At 52.4% G+C, this 18,487-nt stretch overlaps 1 protein-coding gene across 1 annotated transcript in view; it reads left to right on the top strand.

Annotated features, from left to right (window-relative positions):
• Window positions 1–4,936: 4,936 nt before the first annotated feature.
• LOC125723515 (low-density lipoprotein receptor-related protein 1-like) overlaps window positions 4,937–18,487 on the top strand; it is a 61,188-nt gene continuing 47,637 nt past the window's right edge. The window contains 17 exon segments of the mRNA XM_049000163.1: window positions 4,937–4,991; window positions 5,108–5,270; window positions 9,125–9,347; window positions 10,869–11,058; window positions 11,163–11,306; window positions 11,397–11,633; window positions 11,958–12,138; window positions 13,615–13,837; window positions 13,921–14,110; window positions 14,246–14,368; window positions 14,519–14,659; window positions 15,177–15,302; window positions 15,476–15,592; window positions 15,875–15,955; window positions 18,059–18,183; window positions 18,185–18,205; window positions 18,207–18,228. Coding sequence (XP_048856120.1) covers window positions 4,937–4,991; window positions 5,108–5,270; window positions 9,125–9,347; window positions 10,869–11,058; window positions 11,163–11,306; window positions 11,397–11,633; window positions 11,958–12,138; window positions 13,615–13,837; window positions 13,921–14,110; window positions 14,246–14,368; window positions 14,519–14,659; window positions 15,177–15,302; window positions 15,476–15,592; window positions 15,875–15,955; window positions 18,059–18,183; window positions 18,185–18,205; window positions 18,207–18,228 — 2,362 coding nt within the window.

Here is an 18,487-nt window from a genome sequence, read left to right as displayed (position 1 = left end):
GTGCTTCGCTTTCCTTTCATCTGCCTGATCACATCTCCAGACAGTTTTTGTCTGAAGTGCTTTGAACACCCCCCGCCTACCAGAGTGGGGAGGGGGCAGGGACAATGAGGTGAAGGCAGTAAATCACGGCAGGCAGCTGGAGCTGGGTCCTTTGGACCCCCCCGTGGCACTGCGTCTGTTCCGGCTCCTGGCTCCTGCCAGTGAAGCTAGCACTCACGGTCGCCACGACCACGGCGAGAGTGTGAAAACCCCCCCACAGCAGGAGAAGCGAGGGGAGATTAAAACATAAACAGACAAAGGCAGAGCTGGAAGTCATGTGTTTTTATAATTGTTGAGCAGAGACAGAAAACGAATTCGGACTGTTTCTCTCCTGTTCCCGTCGGGGGTGGCTAGGATATGGGTGACGGGGGGGGATAAGGCTATGAGTAGGATAGGGGTGACGGGGGGGGGAGGAGGCTATGAGTAGGATAGGGGGGGGAGGAGGCTATGAGTAGGATAGGGGTGACGGGGGGGGAGGAGGCTATGAGTAGGATAGGGGTGACGGGGGGGGAGGAGGCTATGAGTAGGATAGGGGTGACGGGGGGGGAGGAGGCTATGAGTAGGATAGGGGTGACGGGGGGGGAGGAGGCTATGAGTAGGATAGGGGTGACGGGGGGGGAGGAGGCTATGAGTAGGATAGGGGTGACGGGGGGGGAGGAGGCTATGAGTAGGATAGGGGTGACGGGGGGGGAGGAGGCTATGAGTAGGATAGGGGTGACGGGGGGGGGAGGAGGCTATGAGTAGGATAGGGGTGACGGGGGGGGGAGGAGGCTATGAGTAGGATAGGGGTGACGGGGGGGGGGGAGGCTATGAGTAGGATAGGGGTGACGGGGGGGGAGGAGGCTATGAGTAGGATAGGGGTGACGGGGGGGGGAGGAGGCTATGAGTAGGATAGGGGTGACGGGGGGGGGGGAGGCTATGAGTAGGATAGGGGTGACGGGGGGGGAGGAGGCTATGAGTAGGATAGGGGTGACGGGGGGGGGGGCTATGAGTAGGATAGGGGTGACGGGGGGGGGGGAGGCTATGAGTAGGATAGGGGTGACGGGGGGGGGAGGAGGCTATGAGTAGGATAGGGGTGACGGGGGGGGGGAGGCTATGAGTAGGATAGGGGTGACGGGGGGGGGAGGAGGCTATGAGTAGGATAGGGGTGACGGGGGGGGGGGAGGCTATGAGTAGGATAGGGGTGACGGGGGGGGAGGAGGCTATGAGTAGGATAGGGGTGACGGGGGGGGAGGAGGCTATGAGTAGGATAGGGGTGACGGGGGGGGAGGAGGCTATGAGTAGGATAGGGGTGACGGGGGGGGGGGGCTATGAGTAGGATAGGGGTGACGGGGGGGGAGGAGGCTATGAGTAGGATAGGGGTGACGGGGGGAGGAGGCTCATGAGTAGGATAGGGGTGACGGGGGGGGAGGAGGCTATGAGTAGGATAGGGGTGACGGGGGGGGAGGAGGCTATGAGTAGGATAGGGGTGACGGGGGGGGGAGGAGGCTATGAGTAGGATAGGGGTGACGGGGGGGGAGGAGGCTATGAGTAGGATAGGGGTGACGGGGGGGGGAGGAGGCTATGAGTAGGATAGGGGTGCCGGGGGGGGGGAGGCTATGAGTAGGATAGGGTGACGGGGGGGGGGAGGCTATGAGTAGGATAGGGGTGACGGGGGGGGAGGAGGCTATGAGTAGGATAGGGGTGACGGGGGGGGGCGGCTATGAGTAGGATAGGGGTGACGGGGGGGGAGGAGGCTATGAGTAGGATAGGGGTGACGGGGGGGGGAGGCTATGAGTAGGATAGGGGTGACGGGGGGGGAGGAGGCTATGAGTAGGATAGGGGTGACGGGGGGGGGAGGAGGCTATGAGTAGGATAGGGGTGACGGGGGGGAGGAGGCTATGACTAGGATAGGGGTGACGGGGGGGGGGAGGCTCTGAGTAGGATAGGGGTGACGGGGGGGGCGGAGGCTATGAGTAGGCTAGGGGTGACGGGGGGGGGAGGAGGCTATGAGTAGGATCGGGGTGACGGGGGGGGAGGAGGCTATGCGTAGGATAGGGGTGACGGGGGGGGGAGGAGGCTATGAGTAGGATAGGGGTGACGGGGGGGGAGGAGGCTATGAGTAGGATAGGGGTGACGGGGGGGGGAGGAGGCTATGAGTAGGCTAGGGGTGACGGGGGGGGGAGGCTATGAGTAGGATAGGGGTGACGGGGGGGGGGAGGCTATGAGTAGGATAGGGGTGACGGGGGGGGAGGAGGCTATGAGTAGGATAGGGGTGACGGGGGGGGGAGGCTATGAGTAGGATAGGGGTGACGGGGGGGGAGGAGGCTATGAGTAGGATAGGGGTGACGGGGGGGGGAGGCTATGAGTAGGATAGGGGTGACGGGGGGGGAGGAGGCTATGAGTAGGATAGGGGTGACGGGGGGGAGGAGGCTATGAGTAGGATAGGGGTGACGGGGGGGGAGGAGGCTATGAGTAGGATAGGGGTGACGGGGGGGAGGAGGCTATGCGTAGGATAGGGGTGACGGGGGGGGAGGAGGCTATGAGTAGGATCGGGGTGACGGGGGGGGGAGGAGGCTATGAGTAGGATAGGGGTGACGGGGGGGGGGGGAGGCTATGAGTAGGATAGGGGTGACCGGGGGGGGAGGAGGCTATGAGTAGGATAGGGGTGACGGGGGGGGGCCGCTTTCGTTGGCTTTCCTGTGACAGTTTCCATTTCCCTGAAACGGAGAGTGGGGCAAGTCCATTTCTGCTAATGGGAGAAGCTGCATCCCAGTCACAGGAGCCCCCCACCCCCATGCCTCTGTCCCCCCCAGCCCCTCTGCTCCCCATATTACACCCCCCCCCATCCCCTCCTCCTTGGTATATGTAACTTCATCAGCGCCTCTCAGAACAAACAGCTGGAACTGCTTATACGAGGAACATGAGCTCAGCAAAAGGCACCTTGTGGAAATATTCCCAGAATTCCCGTAAATCGCGGACGGGGTTCTGGCTCTGCAGCCAACTTTCCTTTGTTGAAATCCGGCTGCCTGCTTCCAGGTAGCCCCCCCCCCCCCCCAATTTTTTTCTGTCTCCTTTTGTCATCTGGTATCTCAGCCTTATGTCTGCATGTGTGCCTTTGTCTGCCTGCATGTCTGCATGTGTGCCTTTCTGTACTTGTCTATCTCTGCGTCGCTCCCGTCTTTCTCTTTGTCTGTCTACGTGTGTCTGTGTTTGTATGTTTTATGTCTGTTATCGGTCTCCCTCTGTCTGCATGTGGCAGCGTGTGTCTGTGTCTGTACGTATGTGTCTGTGTCTGTACGTATGTGTCTGTGTCTGTACGTCTGTGTCTGTGTCTGTACGTCTGTGTCTGTCTCTGTACGTCTGTGTCTGTCTCTGTACGTCTGCATGTCTACATAGATGCGTACATCTCATTAAAAGAGCAGAGATGTTAGTGGAGGGAGGGGCGTGATGCACGGGTGCTCGGCGTATCTGACTCCTTGTGAGAGAGACTGGAGACAGCTGGACAAACACGCTGCCTCTCTGGGGGGGGGGGGGGGGGGCAGCCTAAATCCCACAGCCACGCCCTCTATCCCACCAATGTGCCACCCCCTCAGACTGGAGAAAGACGGCCATTGTTAGAGCGTGGCCCAGCACTCTGCTGTTTGCACCGGTGTGACTCTGGGAGACTCACCAGGTGAGAGGGCTTGCAGAGGCCCTGCGGATGTACTTTTGGGCCTGAATTTTTAATAAACGGGGGGCCCCTCTGACATTGGCATTTCTTTTATAAGCCCCCCTCAGCCAGGCTGCCCTGCTCACGTGTGGAAGCAGATGATTGACAGGAAGATGACCAAGTGAGTGAAAATGTGGGGGGGGGGTGACCAGTACATGACACCAACAGAGTGTCCCTGTAAGCATTTACTCAGTGATGAATCTCACAGGGAAGTGACTCACTCGGCTCACATCTGGATTCGGTAATAATTACATTTTCTGTAACTATGCTTTTTAATTGCTTCCCGTCACACTCTGGCCGCGTCAGTCACGTCCTTTTCTGCGTGTCCATTCATTGGCTGCACATCTTTCCTTCAGAATGCATGTTATTTTTCCAGAGTGTTCTGGGCGTCTGTGTACAGACCAGATGGGGACTGTGCCTTTATTGGGTCGGGTGTGTCGAGTGGAGTGCGTTCCTCTTGCAGTGTGTTTTGTTTATGACTCTTTATCGCAAGCGGGTCACAGCGTGGGAGTTTGCTGGAGCGTCAGGGAGTAACAGCTGGAAGATGATCTTTAAGGTTTCTTTACCTCCTTTGTTGTGGTGTGTTTTTCCTGAGACCCCCCACCCCCAGGGATCGCCCTCCTCTCCCACGATTCTCCAGCCGGTGTTTTGCCTGCTGTTTGGCAGAGGTTTGCTGGGAAGGCCTGACCGCCATGTTGCCAGGCTGTGCCTATGGGCGTGGTGTCTGGCTGGGGATCGCTCTGTAAGCAGGGAACAGGACCGGCGGCAATGGGGGGGTGAGGGGGGGCGGCAGCAATGGGGGGGTGAGGGGGGGCGGCAGCCCTTCGTGTCGTTCCTCAATTTGGACCAGATCATTGCCTTGTGATGGTGACTCACCCGCCACATCCCCTTTCTGTGCTATTCTCAGGGAGCCCACCCCCCCACCCTGTTCCAGTGGTACAGCCTGGTGGGTCAGCGTCCTTAGGCTGTATCTGTGCTTTCGGAGCAGTGTCCTGTAATGAAATGGTCTATTAGCTTCTGACATGGGGAGGACTGTGATTTCACTATCTAGTGGTAGCGGCGTCGCTAACGCTGCTGGACGGCCCACCCAACGTTAGCTTGGCTGTTAGTGTCGTGCTAATTAATTTCTCTTATGAATATTTAGCTGCTTTCCGCTGCTTTGCGTTTAAGAGCTGGGCCCTAGGTCATGATGATTTTGGTCCCCTGATGTCACACAATGCACCTGGCGTGGTGTCACTTCCCACGTGGTGTCACTTCCCACGTAGAGGAGGCTGACACTCATCAGTACCCTGCACTCTCTCCTCTCCTCTCCTCTCCTGGACGGAGGGTGAACACGCCCAGGCTGTAAGTAACGTCAGGCTCCTTTGGTCTGTGCAGACGTGGAGCAGATGGCCATCGACTGGCTGACGGGGAACTTCTACTTCGTGGACGACGTTGATGACCGCATCTTCGTCTGTGACAAGGACGGTGCCACCTGCGTCACGCTGCTGGACCTGGAACTCTATAACCCCAAGGGCATTGCCCTGGATCCCACCATGGGGTAAGCCCCCCCCTCAGGTCCCCCCTCCTGCACCTCTTGGTGTCCTGTCCAGGATCCTGGCACACATCTCCATCATAGAACTGCTGCATCTTCTCAGTCAGGTGATGCAGTGATACTGAAATAGTTAGCAATTAATGGTCAAAATCTTATAAGAAAATATCATTTGTTGCCCAATCAAAGGTGAAACCATTCACATTTCTGCTTTGTTTTCAGTTCATTTTCATGAAAGAATTTAACAGACGAGTGGAGAGGATCGAACACCATTTCCTGTACAGATTTGGTGGCTGTTTGGTGCCACAGGTGACTAAAGTCACATGTACAAGGGAACTTAAGCCGACTTAAAAGCTTAAGAGTGAATCAGATGACCTGAGGTTTTTATGTCCCTGACTTATCCAGATCAGTGATTTGCGCTGCTCATGACTTGGTTTGGTTTAGGACACTGTTTGCTCAAGCTGTGATTGGATAGGGGGTTTGTTATGAATGAATGAATAAATGAATGAATGAAGTACTGGCAAGACTTTAAGGTCTTTAAGCTGGTCTCTTCTTCCCCGTTTCAGTGTCAGGGGTGAAAACTGACGGTTCCCATATTTTGCAATGAATCATTTTTTTTCCTAGTCATAAAATCTGATTGTTTAATCAAGGAGAAGCTCTCATTGTCTGATTTTGGAAATGAGGCTTTGAAACCAGTGGGCAGCGGTCCATCTTTGTCTGGTCTGTGCTCCCATTGGCTACTTTAGTTGGTTCATGTGAGGTTACACCAGGCACTGGTTGGACATACAGTAGATATGGTTTTTCTCGTTCGCGTGACTTGGCTGGATGCGTAACCACGTAATATGTGTTGTTTAGCTGACGCAGCCAAAATAAAGTTTCGAATGCATTTTAATCAACTGGTTGGTGCCAAGGCAGTAATCATTAGTGCCTTGTCGGTAAATGACATGTATATATAAATCGGCTGTAATTTACTAGCGGTCTTAACTAAGCTGTACACCAGCCAAAACTATATTTTAATTCATCCTTCTGACAGGCTGGCATAATTTGTTTTGATTTGATTTATTTGGAAGCAAACCTGTGTAAGCTAAGAGGATTCCAGCCCTACCAGACTGAAGTCCTTTTTCACCAGTCAGGGACCCTCCCTCTCTGTCCCTCCAGGAGGGGAGCGCAGGTCATGTGACCCTGTGGGCATTTCCATGTGACTCGCGTTACATTTTTTGGTCTGTTTTCAAGTTATTGTTTTGTGTACCGTCCACACATATACATTTCTATACACCACTTCTTGCATGCATGTGCCAATTGGCAATGGGTGTGAAATGACATAAACAAAAAGTAAGATAAGTCTTTAAGTAGTCTTTTAATTACTTCTAATTACAGTGTGACTCGCGTTACACGAAAAGGAAAGGGCCAAAAACTAAGCCAACATTTAAAAATAGTCTCCTTCAATGGTAAATGACTGGAACAAAGGAATATTTGTAATGCATTAGAAACACATTAGGCTCTTATATTAAGATGGAATAGAAAATACTTCTCTCTAAATATTCTTGGGGACTTGCAGAATTGGTGTGACTCGTGTTACCGTGACTCGCGTTACATTTTTCCTATAACTGGAAAAGTTCACTTGAGTCACCAGATGAAAAGCATTTTCATACCTACTAAATAGATCAAGTCATACATGTACCGCTGATTTCTAAATATAATACTTGTATAAGTATTTATGCAATGCTGAAGTCTACTCTTTTTCTTCAGACGTCTTGCAAGAGACGACTACGAATTAAAATCAGGAAAACCAAAGTGACCGCGGTTGTTAACAGTAACAGGGGCTTCAGTCTTCTCACCAGTTTGTCATGGGTGTAAAATATCTCGTCTGGTTTCACAGGCCATTTCCAAAATTTGCCAGCTTGTGTCATTACAGAAACTTGGTATTCACCATTGTCAATACATTTTACCTCCCCTGGGTAAACCTTCCCATCATATTCTACACCAAACCAGTCACCCACCTAGAACATATACATGTATTTTCAGAATTGGCTTCTCTGACGTTTGTGTCAGCCTTCTCTCCAGAGTCGGTATTTAATCCTCTCTCACTTAGTATTGAATCTGATTCAGCACAAGGTTCAGCAGCATTAAATACTGCATCTGAAGAGAGGGTGTAATAGGTGGCTTTCCCATTAACCAACTTCATGCAGTGAACATTTGCAATGCCAGGAACTGGGGGAGCATTTGTAAATACCTCTTCTATCCCCAGTTCACTGTTGATCCCATCAATGTCGGAGGTCTTCATTTCAATGACTTGGACATTGCTTGCCCTGGCTGCCTCAGTGAAGGTAGAAGCATTTGTGACAATAGCTTTTGTATTTCTCACTGCATTCCGTACCACCTGTTTCACTGCCCCACCAATGCCATCGACAGGGCCCTTCCCATGTGATGTAGCAAAGAAAATCCAGTGTTTTTTAAATAAATTTATCTGTGTTTAAGATAAGTTTAAGATAAGATAAAAACACACAGCCTTATTCTGCAGGCAGTAACAGAATGCATCACTCTGTATTCATGTTCATGTAGATAATGGATGTGTAGTCATACTTAGAGATCTCAATAACAGGCCTTTGTTTACCTTAATTTTCTTTTCTTTAGTATTAAGTAAGTCTATATAGTTTTCAGTATTTAAACTTAAAAGTATACTGTAAAAAATTCCTTAAACATACCTGAAATTCAAGATGAAGTCGGGTTTAATTTCTTTTGCTTTGTTTATGAGGTGTGGCTTCAGAACAAACAGGAAGCAAGATTAATTGTGGGTAAAAGAAAGTGCTTCCATCTGTAGTTTATCTTAGAAACTACTATAAAGCTATTATGATTGAAACAATTAAAGAAATCAGTATGAAGTGCAGTTGAAACATTGTGACTCGCGTTACATGTGACTCGCGTTACAGATATTCAATGCCCAATAACTTATCTAAGAGGGGACACCAGGCCTGCTGCTGGTTTTCCCATAACCAGTAAGGGCTAGGGATGCAGATATATCACTGTCAGCTTGCTACTAGCATAGGCTTCTTTTTTGTGAGAAAACTTGTACTTTTTTGTGACTCGCGTTACAGAATCTTTTACACTCAGTGAAGAAGACTGCCAAACAGAAAGTACATGTTAGAACAAACTTTTACCTCAGAAAATATTAAGAACAAGACCCACTTAAAACGTCATCACAGTGAAAGTTTGAGATTTCTTCAAAAATAGGGCTGCAGAGAATAGCTTAAAATCCTATCTAAAGTGATGAAAAAATTAATGAAAACAGTTGCAATATTCAAACGATGAAATTTTCATGAACAAAACGTGTAACCACCAGAGGTCTTTTGTTTCATGAAAAAATACCTTATTTTCTATCAAAAATACTGAAAATGCAAGTGCAACACAGTTAGAAAAACTTTGCCTAATTTTCCCAATCAGCATGGAAATGCCCCTGTATATACTTGTAGGTTTGGTGTCATCATTGGTAGGGACTATACAGTTCCCACCCCCTAAACACACACGGTGCTCCCCCAACACTGACACGGACATGTCCCTGCTGGCCATGCCCAAACTACGTTCTTGTCCCCAGCCTTCCTTCAGCAGAACTCCTGCTTCTTCTCAGTTGTTGTTGTTCAATCAATTCCTGCAGATTGCATTTATTTGCCCTCGGCACTGAGATGTGGTTTCATCCCTGCCGAGCAGCTGCTAGACGTCTGAATGCGAATTGGTCTTGTCTTGCCATACCTTGGTCATGTCCTGTTTGATGCTCTGCTATAAATACTATCCTCCACTCAAAGTCTGATGCCCTTTTAATGACCTTCAAAGCTGTCTGAGGCTGACCATCTCCTCTCTGTATGCAGCAAGGTGTTCTTCACCGACTACGGGCAAATCCCCAAAGTGGAACGCTGTGACATGGACGGGCAGAACCGCACCAAGCTGGTGGACAGCAAGATCGTGTTCCCACATGGCATCACGCTCGACCTGGTCAGCCGACTGGTGTACTGGGCTGATGCCTACCTGGACTATATCGAGGTGGTGGATTACGAGGGCAAGAACCGGCACACGATCATCCAGGGCCTGCTGGTGAGCAATTGCTCTGGGGTTGATGGGTGTTTTCAGCCGTGTGTGGTCAGCTGCTAAGTGTTTCTGTAGAAAATGCCTCAGGATTGTGCATGGAGGCAACCTTCAGTGAAGACATGCTTGTTCTCATAAAGCATGATGAATTAATACAAACGTAGGCCCATTGGCCAGATATGAGTTGCATAAATTTTTTACCCACAATGCATCTTCAGGTATCCTCTACTTATTGCTCAGTTTTCTTCATATAAAAGTCCAGACACACCTGCTTTTAATGCATTTATGTCTATTTTAGCTTTATTTGCCTGATAGTAAAATGCCTTGAGGCAATGATGTAATGCATATCAAATACCGCAACAATTAAGAGAAATGTTCACCATCTCAGCATTCAGTGCAGCATTGCTGTGCTTCTCCAGTAGCCCTGAAGGAGTTTCCACAAGTTCTGGGCACAAGTTGGTTACCTCGCTCTTCCTCTTTGATCTGACGCGTCCCTGACCAGATGTATGGTATTTAGATGGGGAGATTGTGGGGGCAGGTCATCTGTCTCAGCCCTTCGTCTCAGTCTTTGTTCACTTGATAATACTCACATGACCTCCAGGTATGTTTAGGGTCGTTATCTTGTTGAAAAATAAATGATTCTTAGTAGGTGTGTCCAGATTTTACTGGAACTGTGTTTCTGCGGACTGCATTCCCTCAGTATCCTGTATCCATTAGTGATCCTTCCCAACAGCAAGATGTCAGAGTGCATTGCCATGACCCCCCCCCCTCCCCCACCCCCGTCTCTGTTCAGTTAAGGAGCCCCTCTTATCCTCTTCTCTGGCCTGGCTCCTTGGTGATGCACTTTCCTTGAGCGAATCGGGATTGATTTGCCGTACTTTCTCTCTGTCTGCTTAGGAGTAATGACTTTAATTAAATCATGAACCTGGGGAGGGGAGGGGGGTTCGAGGGGGGAGGAAGAGGACACTCCAAGGTCTCTTCTTTGTCCGCAGATGTGTCTGCAGACTTGCCAGATCTCACATAGATACACATTTCTGTACTTTGGGGCCCATCTAACCAGCTCGTTCATCTGCTTTTCCAGTGCCCCCCCCCCAATTTGGTAGCTGTACTCAGTCACAGCAGCAAAGAGTTAGTGGGGGGTGACAAAAGCATGTCATTAGGTCATGGGGTGTTGGCTGAGTCTCTTACGATATGTCGTGTGAAATTGACCTCGAAATCGACGCATTGCAAGTAAACCTGAAATCATGTCATTTCGAGTGAGTCACAGATCCTCCGCGATGTCTGGGATTGAGATTAAGATTGTTGTTTTGATTTAAGTTCACAGTTGAAGGTTTTAGCACTTGTTGAAGATCTATGAGCAGCGAAGGATCTATGAAGGCTTATTTGGCATTAATGTCATTAAATGTGCATGTGTCACTAAAGACTGAGGGTATTCATGCACGTTTGACGTGGATTTGGTGCATATCTGCCACAGAGACAAATGCATGTCTGGCTCACTGCTCTCTCAATCCTTCTTCCTGTCCTGGGCAGATTGAGCACCTATACAGCTTGACCGTGTTCGAGAACTACCTGTACGCCACCAACTCGGATAATGGCTACGTGCAGCCCAAGACCAGCGTGATCAGGGTGAACCGCTTCAACAGCTCCGACTACCAGGTGGTCACCCGCGTGGACAAGGGAGGGGCCCTGCATGTGTACCACCAGAGGCGGCAGCCCCCAGGTACCCGGGCCCCCATTCGGCGTCTGTCGCATTTCCTTATAGCTTTTGGTGAAACGCCATAGGGTAGCCATCCATTTCTAATGGCTTTGTCCTCCGGGGGGCAGTGCGGAGCCATGCGTGTGAACCGGACCAGTTTGGGAAGGCGGGCGGCTGTTCAGACATCTGCCTGCTAGGAAACAGCCACAAGAGCCGGACCTGCCGCTGCCGATCCGGATTCAGCCTGGGAAGTGATGGCAAGTCCTGCAAGAGTGAGTGTCGGGCAGCGAGGGTCTTCCCTACGCCGGGGCACCCTGCCGGAATGCCAGCTTCCCTGACCCCTCGGGCTCTCCCCCCTCCAGAACCGGAGCACGAGCTCTTCCTGGTGTACGGAAAGGGCCGGCCAGGTATCATCCGTGGCATGGACCTGAACGCCAAAGTACCGGACGAGTACATGATCCCCATCGAGAACCTGATGAACCCTCGTGCTCTCGACTTCCACGCCGAGAGCGAGTTCATCTACTTTGCCGATGCCAACAGCTACCTCATCGGCCGGCAGAAGATTGACGGCACAGAGAGGGACACCATCCTGAAAGAAGGTACGACTAGAGCGTCGTCCGGTGTCTGCGTGGGGCGGGTGTCTGCGTGGGGCGGGTGTCTGCGTGGGGCCGGTGTCTGCGTGGGGCCGGTGTCTGCGTATATTGTATTTCATTAATGTACCACTACAAAGCACCTACCAATCTTTTTGAATGCCCTTTTTGGAGAGGAATGGTCAAACTGGTTGGTTAGTATGATCTAGCTAGACCTTTTTTGGAAACAATGCAAAATGGATGTCTTGGCAGTGGCGAGTGGGACAGATGCTCTGGCTCCGAAATTGAAGGCCCATTTTTAATTGTGTCAGCTACTGTGCCCATCATGCGTAGGGGTCCACACTGTGGAGGGTATCGCTGTGGACTGGATGGCGGACAACCTGTACTGGACAGATGATGGACCAAAGAAGACGATCAGCGTGGCTCGCCTGGAGAAGGCCTCGCAGACACGCAAGACCCTCATTGAGGGGAAGATGACCCATCCCAGAGCCATCGTGGTGGACCCCCACAACGGGTGGGTTGGGTGGGGCCGGGTCGTGGAAGGAGTGGGGTCCTTTAAATCCCTCCCCCCCTTTGTGTGTCTGCTTCCATGTTAATGAGTCGCTTTTGGTATTCAAGCTGAGTACATCCTCCCCCCCCCCGACATCGCTGCCGACAGCCCCGTTAACTGAAATGTCAGCTCGATGATGGGGTACCTGACCCCAGGCGTGTAATCGGAGGCGAGCAGCTGGTCCTCTCTCCGGCCTTCTCGGCATCCCTGGACGTTTGATTCCCCCCCCCCCCCCCCCCCCCCCCCCCGTTGCTTATGTCACACCCCACCGGCACACGCAGTTCTGCATTCCCCTGGCTTTAATCTGATGGCCCCCCCCCTGTGTCCTCCCATCCTTTGTCTCAAGCTTGACAGGAAGAGCGCAGGCTCCCTGTAGCAGGCCTGCAGACGCACACAGCCGTCTGTGTCGCGGCGGACGTCCGCTCAGCCCCTGATCGCCGCCTAAGGGGTCAGAGCCAGTCTAAGGAAGGCAGGCTGATGACTCGTCGTTTTCACTGTGGGCTGGCCGCAGAGACGCTGTGTGTGTGTGTGTGTGTGTGTGTGTGTGTGTGTGTGTGTGTGTGTGTGTGTGTGTGTGTGTGTGTGTGTGTGTGTGTGTGTGTGTGTGTGTGTGTGTGTGTGTGTGTGTGTGTGGGAATGGAAGTATGGAGCTGAATGATTAATGATCTGAGGGTCTGGTGTTGAGCTTCTACTCAGTGGAGGCAGTGACTGTAATCAGTTAAATGCTTTTCAGATTCAGGTTTTTATATTTTCTTTTCTGTATTCATGTTCTTCCTGTCCTTCCCGTGGTTTGCTTTGCTCTACCCCCCCCAAGGTGTTCACCCGCCCTTTATCTTTAGAGGTGGGGGAGGGGGCATTTTGGTGATTATTGGTCACTGGCAGTTGTGAATGAATAATATGTAAGCTCAATGATGAACCTGAGCAGACAAGGGCATCCTGCAGGAGAAAGTGAACCCCCCCCCCCCCCCACCCCCCCCCCCAGGACGTGGAAGCAGCCATCCCACGTGACAGGGCCTGTTTCACGGTTGATGGAGGCTCCTTATTGGCTGTTACTCTGAGTGTGTGGTTCTTAAAGGAGGAATGGAAATCGATGATAAACAATGAAAGAAATGCACGTGAGACTGTAGAGAGACTGTAGACGTTTGCCGATATATAAGCAACTTTTTTTATACTTTGTCCCCTCAAAGACAGAAATACTGGGCCGGTACACAGACGCGCACACACACACACGTGCACACACATCTCACACACACATGCACACACACTTATTTTTAAATACATGTACATTTGTCAGAAGGTAACAAATGGGTGCTTCTGAGAGGGTGTGTGCAGTTCAGCCGGTAACAGGAGCGACGGCACACAGGCATGTCTGTCACACCATGCCGGCCCCGGAGAGCTTTATATGAGAGCTTTGGCTGAAGTCTCCCCGGCCTCCTGTAGGTGGATGTACTGGACGGACTGGGAGGAAGACCCCAAGGACAGCAAGCGGGGCAAGATCGAGAGATCCTGGATGGACGGAACAAACCGGAATGTCTTCCTCACATCCAAGACGGTCCTGTGGCCCAATGGCCTGAGTTTGGACATCCCTCAGGGCATCCTGTACTGGGTGGATGCTTACTATGACCGCATCGAGATGGTGTACCTCAACAATTCAGAGCGCAAGGTATGTGTCTGTCGAGAGGTGTTTGGGTGTGGGGTGTGTGTGTTTGTCACACGCTGACCTGTCCCGTTCTCCGCTGACGTCAGACCGTGTATGAGGGCCAAGAGCTGAACCATGCCTTCGGCCTGTGCCACTACAAACACTTCCTGTTCTGGAACGAGTACCGCAGCGGGAGCATCTACAAGTTGGACCAGCAGACCAAGACTGTCACCCTGCTCCGCAACGAGCGGCCCCCCATCTTCGAGATCCGCACCTACGACGCCCAGCAGCAGCAGGGTAGGATCGGGTCGCAGAATGTGCGCGTCAGTGTAGGAATGTGTTTGATTAGGGGTGTAATGTAGAGGTGTGGTGGGGGGGCGCCTCGTTCGGAGCACTGACCGAGACCCGCTGCGTCTTCCCATGCACCTGCAGGCAGTAATACCTGCCGCGTTAACAACGGGGGCTGCAGCAGTCTATGCCTGGCCATACCGGGGGGTCGCAGCTGCGCATGTGCAGAGGACCAAATTCTGGACGCAGACAACGTCAGCTGCAAGGGTGAGTCTGACTCGCCGCGGGGCTGCAGGGCAGCGGTCACAGTGCAGCCGAAGGCAGGCGGCGCCCTTGGGTTTGGGCTCTTGCCCTGTACCATCCCAATGGGCACCTGGATGTTAATCTCCCTCCCACCCTACTTTCTTCCCACTCCAGCAAACCCCTCCTACATCCCCCCACCTCAGTGTCAGCCCGGTGAATTTGCCTGCAAGAACAACCGCTGCATTCAGGAGCGCTGGAAATGCGACGGGGACAACGACTGCCTGGACAACAGTGACGAAGCATCCGAGCTCTGCTGTGAGTGGGGAGCGCTCTCGGCGCGGCATAGCCTCCCGGGAGGTGTGCGCATGCGTGGTGTGCATGTGCATGCATGCATGCGTCTTTGGGGACACTCACACACATAGAGAAACGTGTATTTTTACACGCAAAGACACCCACTTGGAACAATCTGCCTGATTTCTGGAGGTGTGACTGGGAGAATCTGCAGAGGCCACCCCCCACTCTTGTCCCGCCCCCAGGGTCTCTAAAAATGCAATTGTTCTGTTCTGCCTAGGGGGGCAGTAAGGCAAGGGTGCAAGAGACAGAGCGAGTGTGTGTGTGTGTGTGTGTGTGTGTGTGTGTGTGTGTGTGTGTGTGCGTGTGTGCGTGCACTCACGTGGTCTACCAGCCAAGTTAGTAATAATAGTAGTATAGTTAGTAGTATTAATAGTTAAAATTACTAACTCGCTGTGTTGAGGTGGGAGGTGGTGAGAACTGGGCTTGACGCCCTCCTGGGTTTCCTGAAATATGCACCTGATCCTGCCCCCCCCCACAGACCAGCACACCTGCCCCGCCGACCGCTTCAAGTGCCAGAACAACCGCTGCATCCCGCTGCGCTGGCTGTGCGATGGCGACAACGACTGCGGCAACGACGAGGACGAGTCCAACACCACCTGCTCGGGTACGGCGCCCCCTACCTGTTGTCCCTTTTTGCCCGGTGCTGGGGTATCTCCCAGAAGGTCCCCCAGCCTGCTAACCTCTGAATACACATCTGTGTTTATCTGTAATTAGTGCCATCGTCAGTGCAGGTGTTTTAATGCTGTTTATAACCCCCCCCCCCCCCCCCCCCCCCAGCACGGACCTGCCCTCCCAATCAGTTCTCCTGTGCTAGTGGCCGCTGCATTCCCAACTCCTGGACCTGCGATCTCGACGACGACTGCGGCGATCGCTCAGACGAGCCAGCCTCTTGTGGTGGGCCCCCAGCAGTAATACAGCCCCATTTGTTTAGTGTCTCCCGTTGGTCTTTTCACATAACCGGGGCACCTTTCTCTGTCTGTCACCCTGCGCCCCCCCCCGGCCCCCACACCCTTCCCAAGTCAGGACAGGACAAGGCTGCAAAATATCTAATAAGATCAATATCAATCACAGCTTAGCCTGTTTGCATGATTGATCATTATCTTCTGGTTCCTGGGAAGGGGATGAATGTCAGTTGCTAGTATTTGACATTTATGATGAATCCCCCCCCCTCTCCAGCATACCCCACCTGCTTCCCTCTCACGCAGTTCACCTGCAACAACGGACGCTGCATCAACATCAACTGGCGCTGCGACAATGGTGAGTGACCCCACCCCCCCATTCCATCACTCATCCGCCTCTGCCTCCTCTCTATAGCCCCCCCCCATCCCTTTAACAGTCAGCATCGCTGCTCGTTCCCCTTACTGCTCCTCCTCTATTCTGTTACCTTCTGCACCCCCACCTCCATGTTTGTCAGACACCCACAAAGACACATTTCCGGCAGCGTGGTTATGCTCAGTATGACGAGGGCGTCACTGGGGGCGGCTGTGTTGCGAGGCCCCCTTTGCACTGTCCCTCACGGGTTCAGTGCGCACTGCACTGCACTGCGCACTGCACCAGCCCAGCATCACCTATATCGTCTGGCTGCTCTTCGTCGCTCTGGACACTTAACAGAAAAGCTTCAGCTGTCTGACTCTCACTCGACTGGTCAAGAGTCCAGATCGAAGTTTTTTAAAAATCTATTACTGTACTTTATTTACTCAGATTAATGGGGGGAACCCCCCCCCATATCACATTGTAAGCACTTGTCAGCTGTACACATATAATTATCTATATCCTCCCAGGATGGTGGATAAAACATGGGCAGTCTCCACTCTCCTTTGGGATCGATTACCTCCCCATTTTACTGTATCTGGAATATTACCGTTTTGGGGGTTGGGTGTAGCTAACCCCCCTGCATGATGGAGAAATTCTTCCTGTGAAATGAGTTTTTGACCGTTTAGCGGCCTGCACTGATGCAGGCGGTGTGGCCCCCCCCCCCGTGGACATTGAGCTCTGAAATCCCCCCCCTGTGATTAGGGGGCCCTATGCGTCACACAGCCCTCATTCTGGATTGGTGTCTAATAGAGCTGTACTGCCCACCAGTGGGTGGAGCGACGGTCCGGTCTGCAGGAGACCGTCTGGGAAGCCTTGGAATTTCCAGGTGCATTTTTTTGGGGAGTTTAGTTTCCGCTGGTGAGAAGGAGAAATTAGAGAGCAGTTACCACAGCTGTACGAAGGGTTGGGGTCCCGCAGTGTCTGACTCATTTCTGTTCTGTCCCCTTTGCTGCTGTCCTCTGTCTCCCTGCTGCTGTCCTCTCCCCTGTTCCTACGCCCGCTGCCCTTACCCTCCTGCCCCTGTCCCCTTCCCCTCCCGCTGTGCCCATGTCTGCCCCCACCCACCCGCATTGGCATCGTGCTGTGTGTTGTTGTGCCCGGTGTCTGTCCTCTGTGCCCACTCCCCTTCTCCGGTTCATTCTGTGTTGCAGAAAAGGATTGTGTGGACGGCTCTGATGAAATCAATTGTCCGAACCCAACCGGTTAGTGCATAGATCAACATGCACCATCCTGCAGAGCTGCTGCTTTCGGGAGGGAGGGGTGGAGGGAGGGAGGGGTGGAGGGAGCTGCTTCAGTACTAATGGCAGCTTCAGCTTCCAGCATTCGGTCTACTTATTAATGGATTTCACTCTTCCTGTTAGCGGCCCAACTGGCACCGTCCTGAAGCAGAAAGGTTAAGCGAAACTTGGTTAGGGCTCCTCCTGTAGTCCGGCGCCTGTATGGCGGCGATGTGCTTGACGCTGATGGACCCGTCGTCCAAACAGGGGCCCGATCCACAGGCACGCAGGCATTCGGCATTACAGTGCGACGCCCTGCGTAGCTGCATTCCCAGCCCTCACCCCGTTATCAGAACCTTCCACAGAAAACGCATCTCCACTACTTTTGTCTATTGCTGCTGAGCTTGATGTGTCAGGCCTGAGTTCATCCTCACATGGTGCATGGGTGATCTATGCAGTTTCTGTGATTTTAATTTCTAATCCTTTTTATCCCATATTTCTTTCTCTCTCTCTCTTGCTGTCCCTCTTTTTCTATATCAGCCATAAAATCTGTATCGAGAAATGTTTGTCCATCCGGGGAGGTCGTGCTTTGGGGCTGTAACTTTAATGTTTTTGGAGCAGCATGGTAACTTGTACATTAAGGCTCTTAGTGGGTGGGGGGAGGGCAGGGCATTCAGGGGGGTCCGGGGGGGTTGGTCTGCTCTAACCTTAGAGAGCTGGTCTGCAGTCTCATTCTGAAGCTGATTTTTGGGGGAGCTGGGGGGGTGGCTGTGTGCTTGGTGTCTCCCCCCCCCAGGTTAGCAGGGTCCTGACCATGCTCCCCTTGCAGATAATGACTGCGGGGACAACAGCGACGAGGCAGGCTGCAGTCACTCCTGCTCCAGCGCGCAGTTCAAGTGCAACAGCGGTCGCTGCATCCCTGAGTACTGGACCTGCGATGGCGACAACGACTGCAAGCGACTACAGCGACGAGACGCCACGCCAACTGCACCAACCAGGGTGAGGCGCTGTACTCAGGGAAGGGGGGACTGACTGACATTAACCACAGGGTCCTTGAGCACCTCTACACAGCCTCCGTTTACAAACTTGGATATGTAGGAACAAATAAGTGTAGCAGTTCTTAAATGGTAGCTCTCTCTCTCTCACTTTGTCTTGTAGCATTTCTGCATGGCTTAACCCGTTAGCTTGCCCTGGCACATGCCACTGCCTCTGTCTCGGGGCAGTGTGCTATGGTGACCAGCTCTCCGCTTTTGAGAGT

The sequence above is a fragment of the Brienomyrus brachyistius genome, unplaced genomic scaffold (assembly GCF_023856365.1).
Source record: "Brienomyrus brachyistius isolate T26 unplaced genomic scaffold, BBRACH_0.4 scaffold50, whole genome shotgun sequence".
Classification (NCBI taxonomy): Eukaryota; Metazoa; Chordata; class Actinopteri; order Osteoglossiformes; family Mormyridae; genus Brienomyrus; species Brienomyrus brachyistius.
Note: the sequence above shows the minus strand (reverse complement) of the source record. Positions and strands in the feature narration are given on the sequence as shown.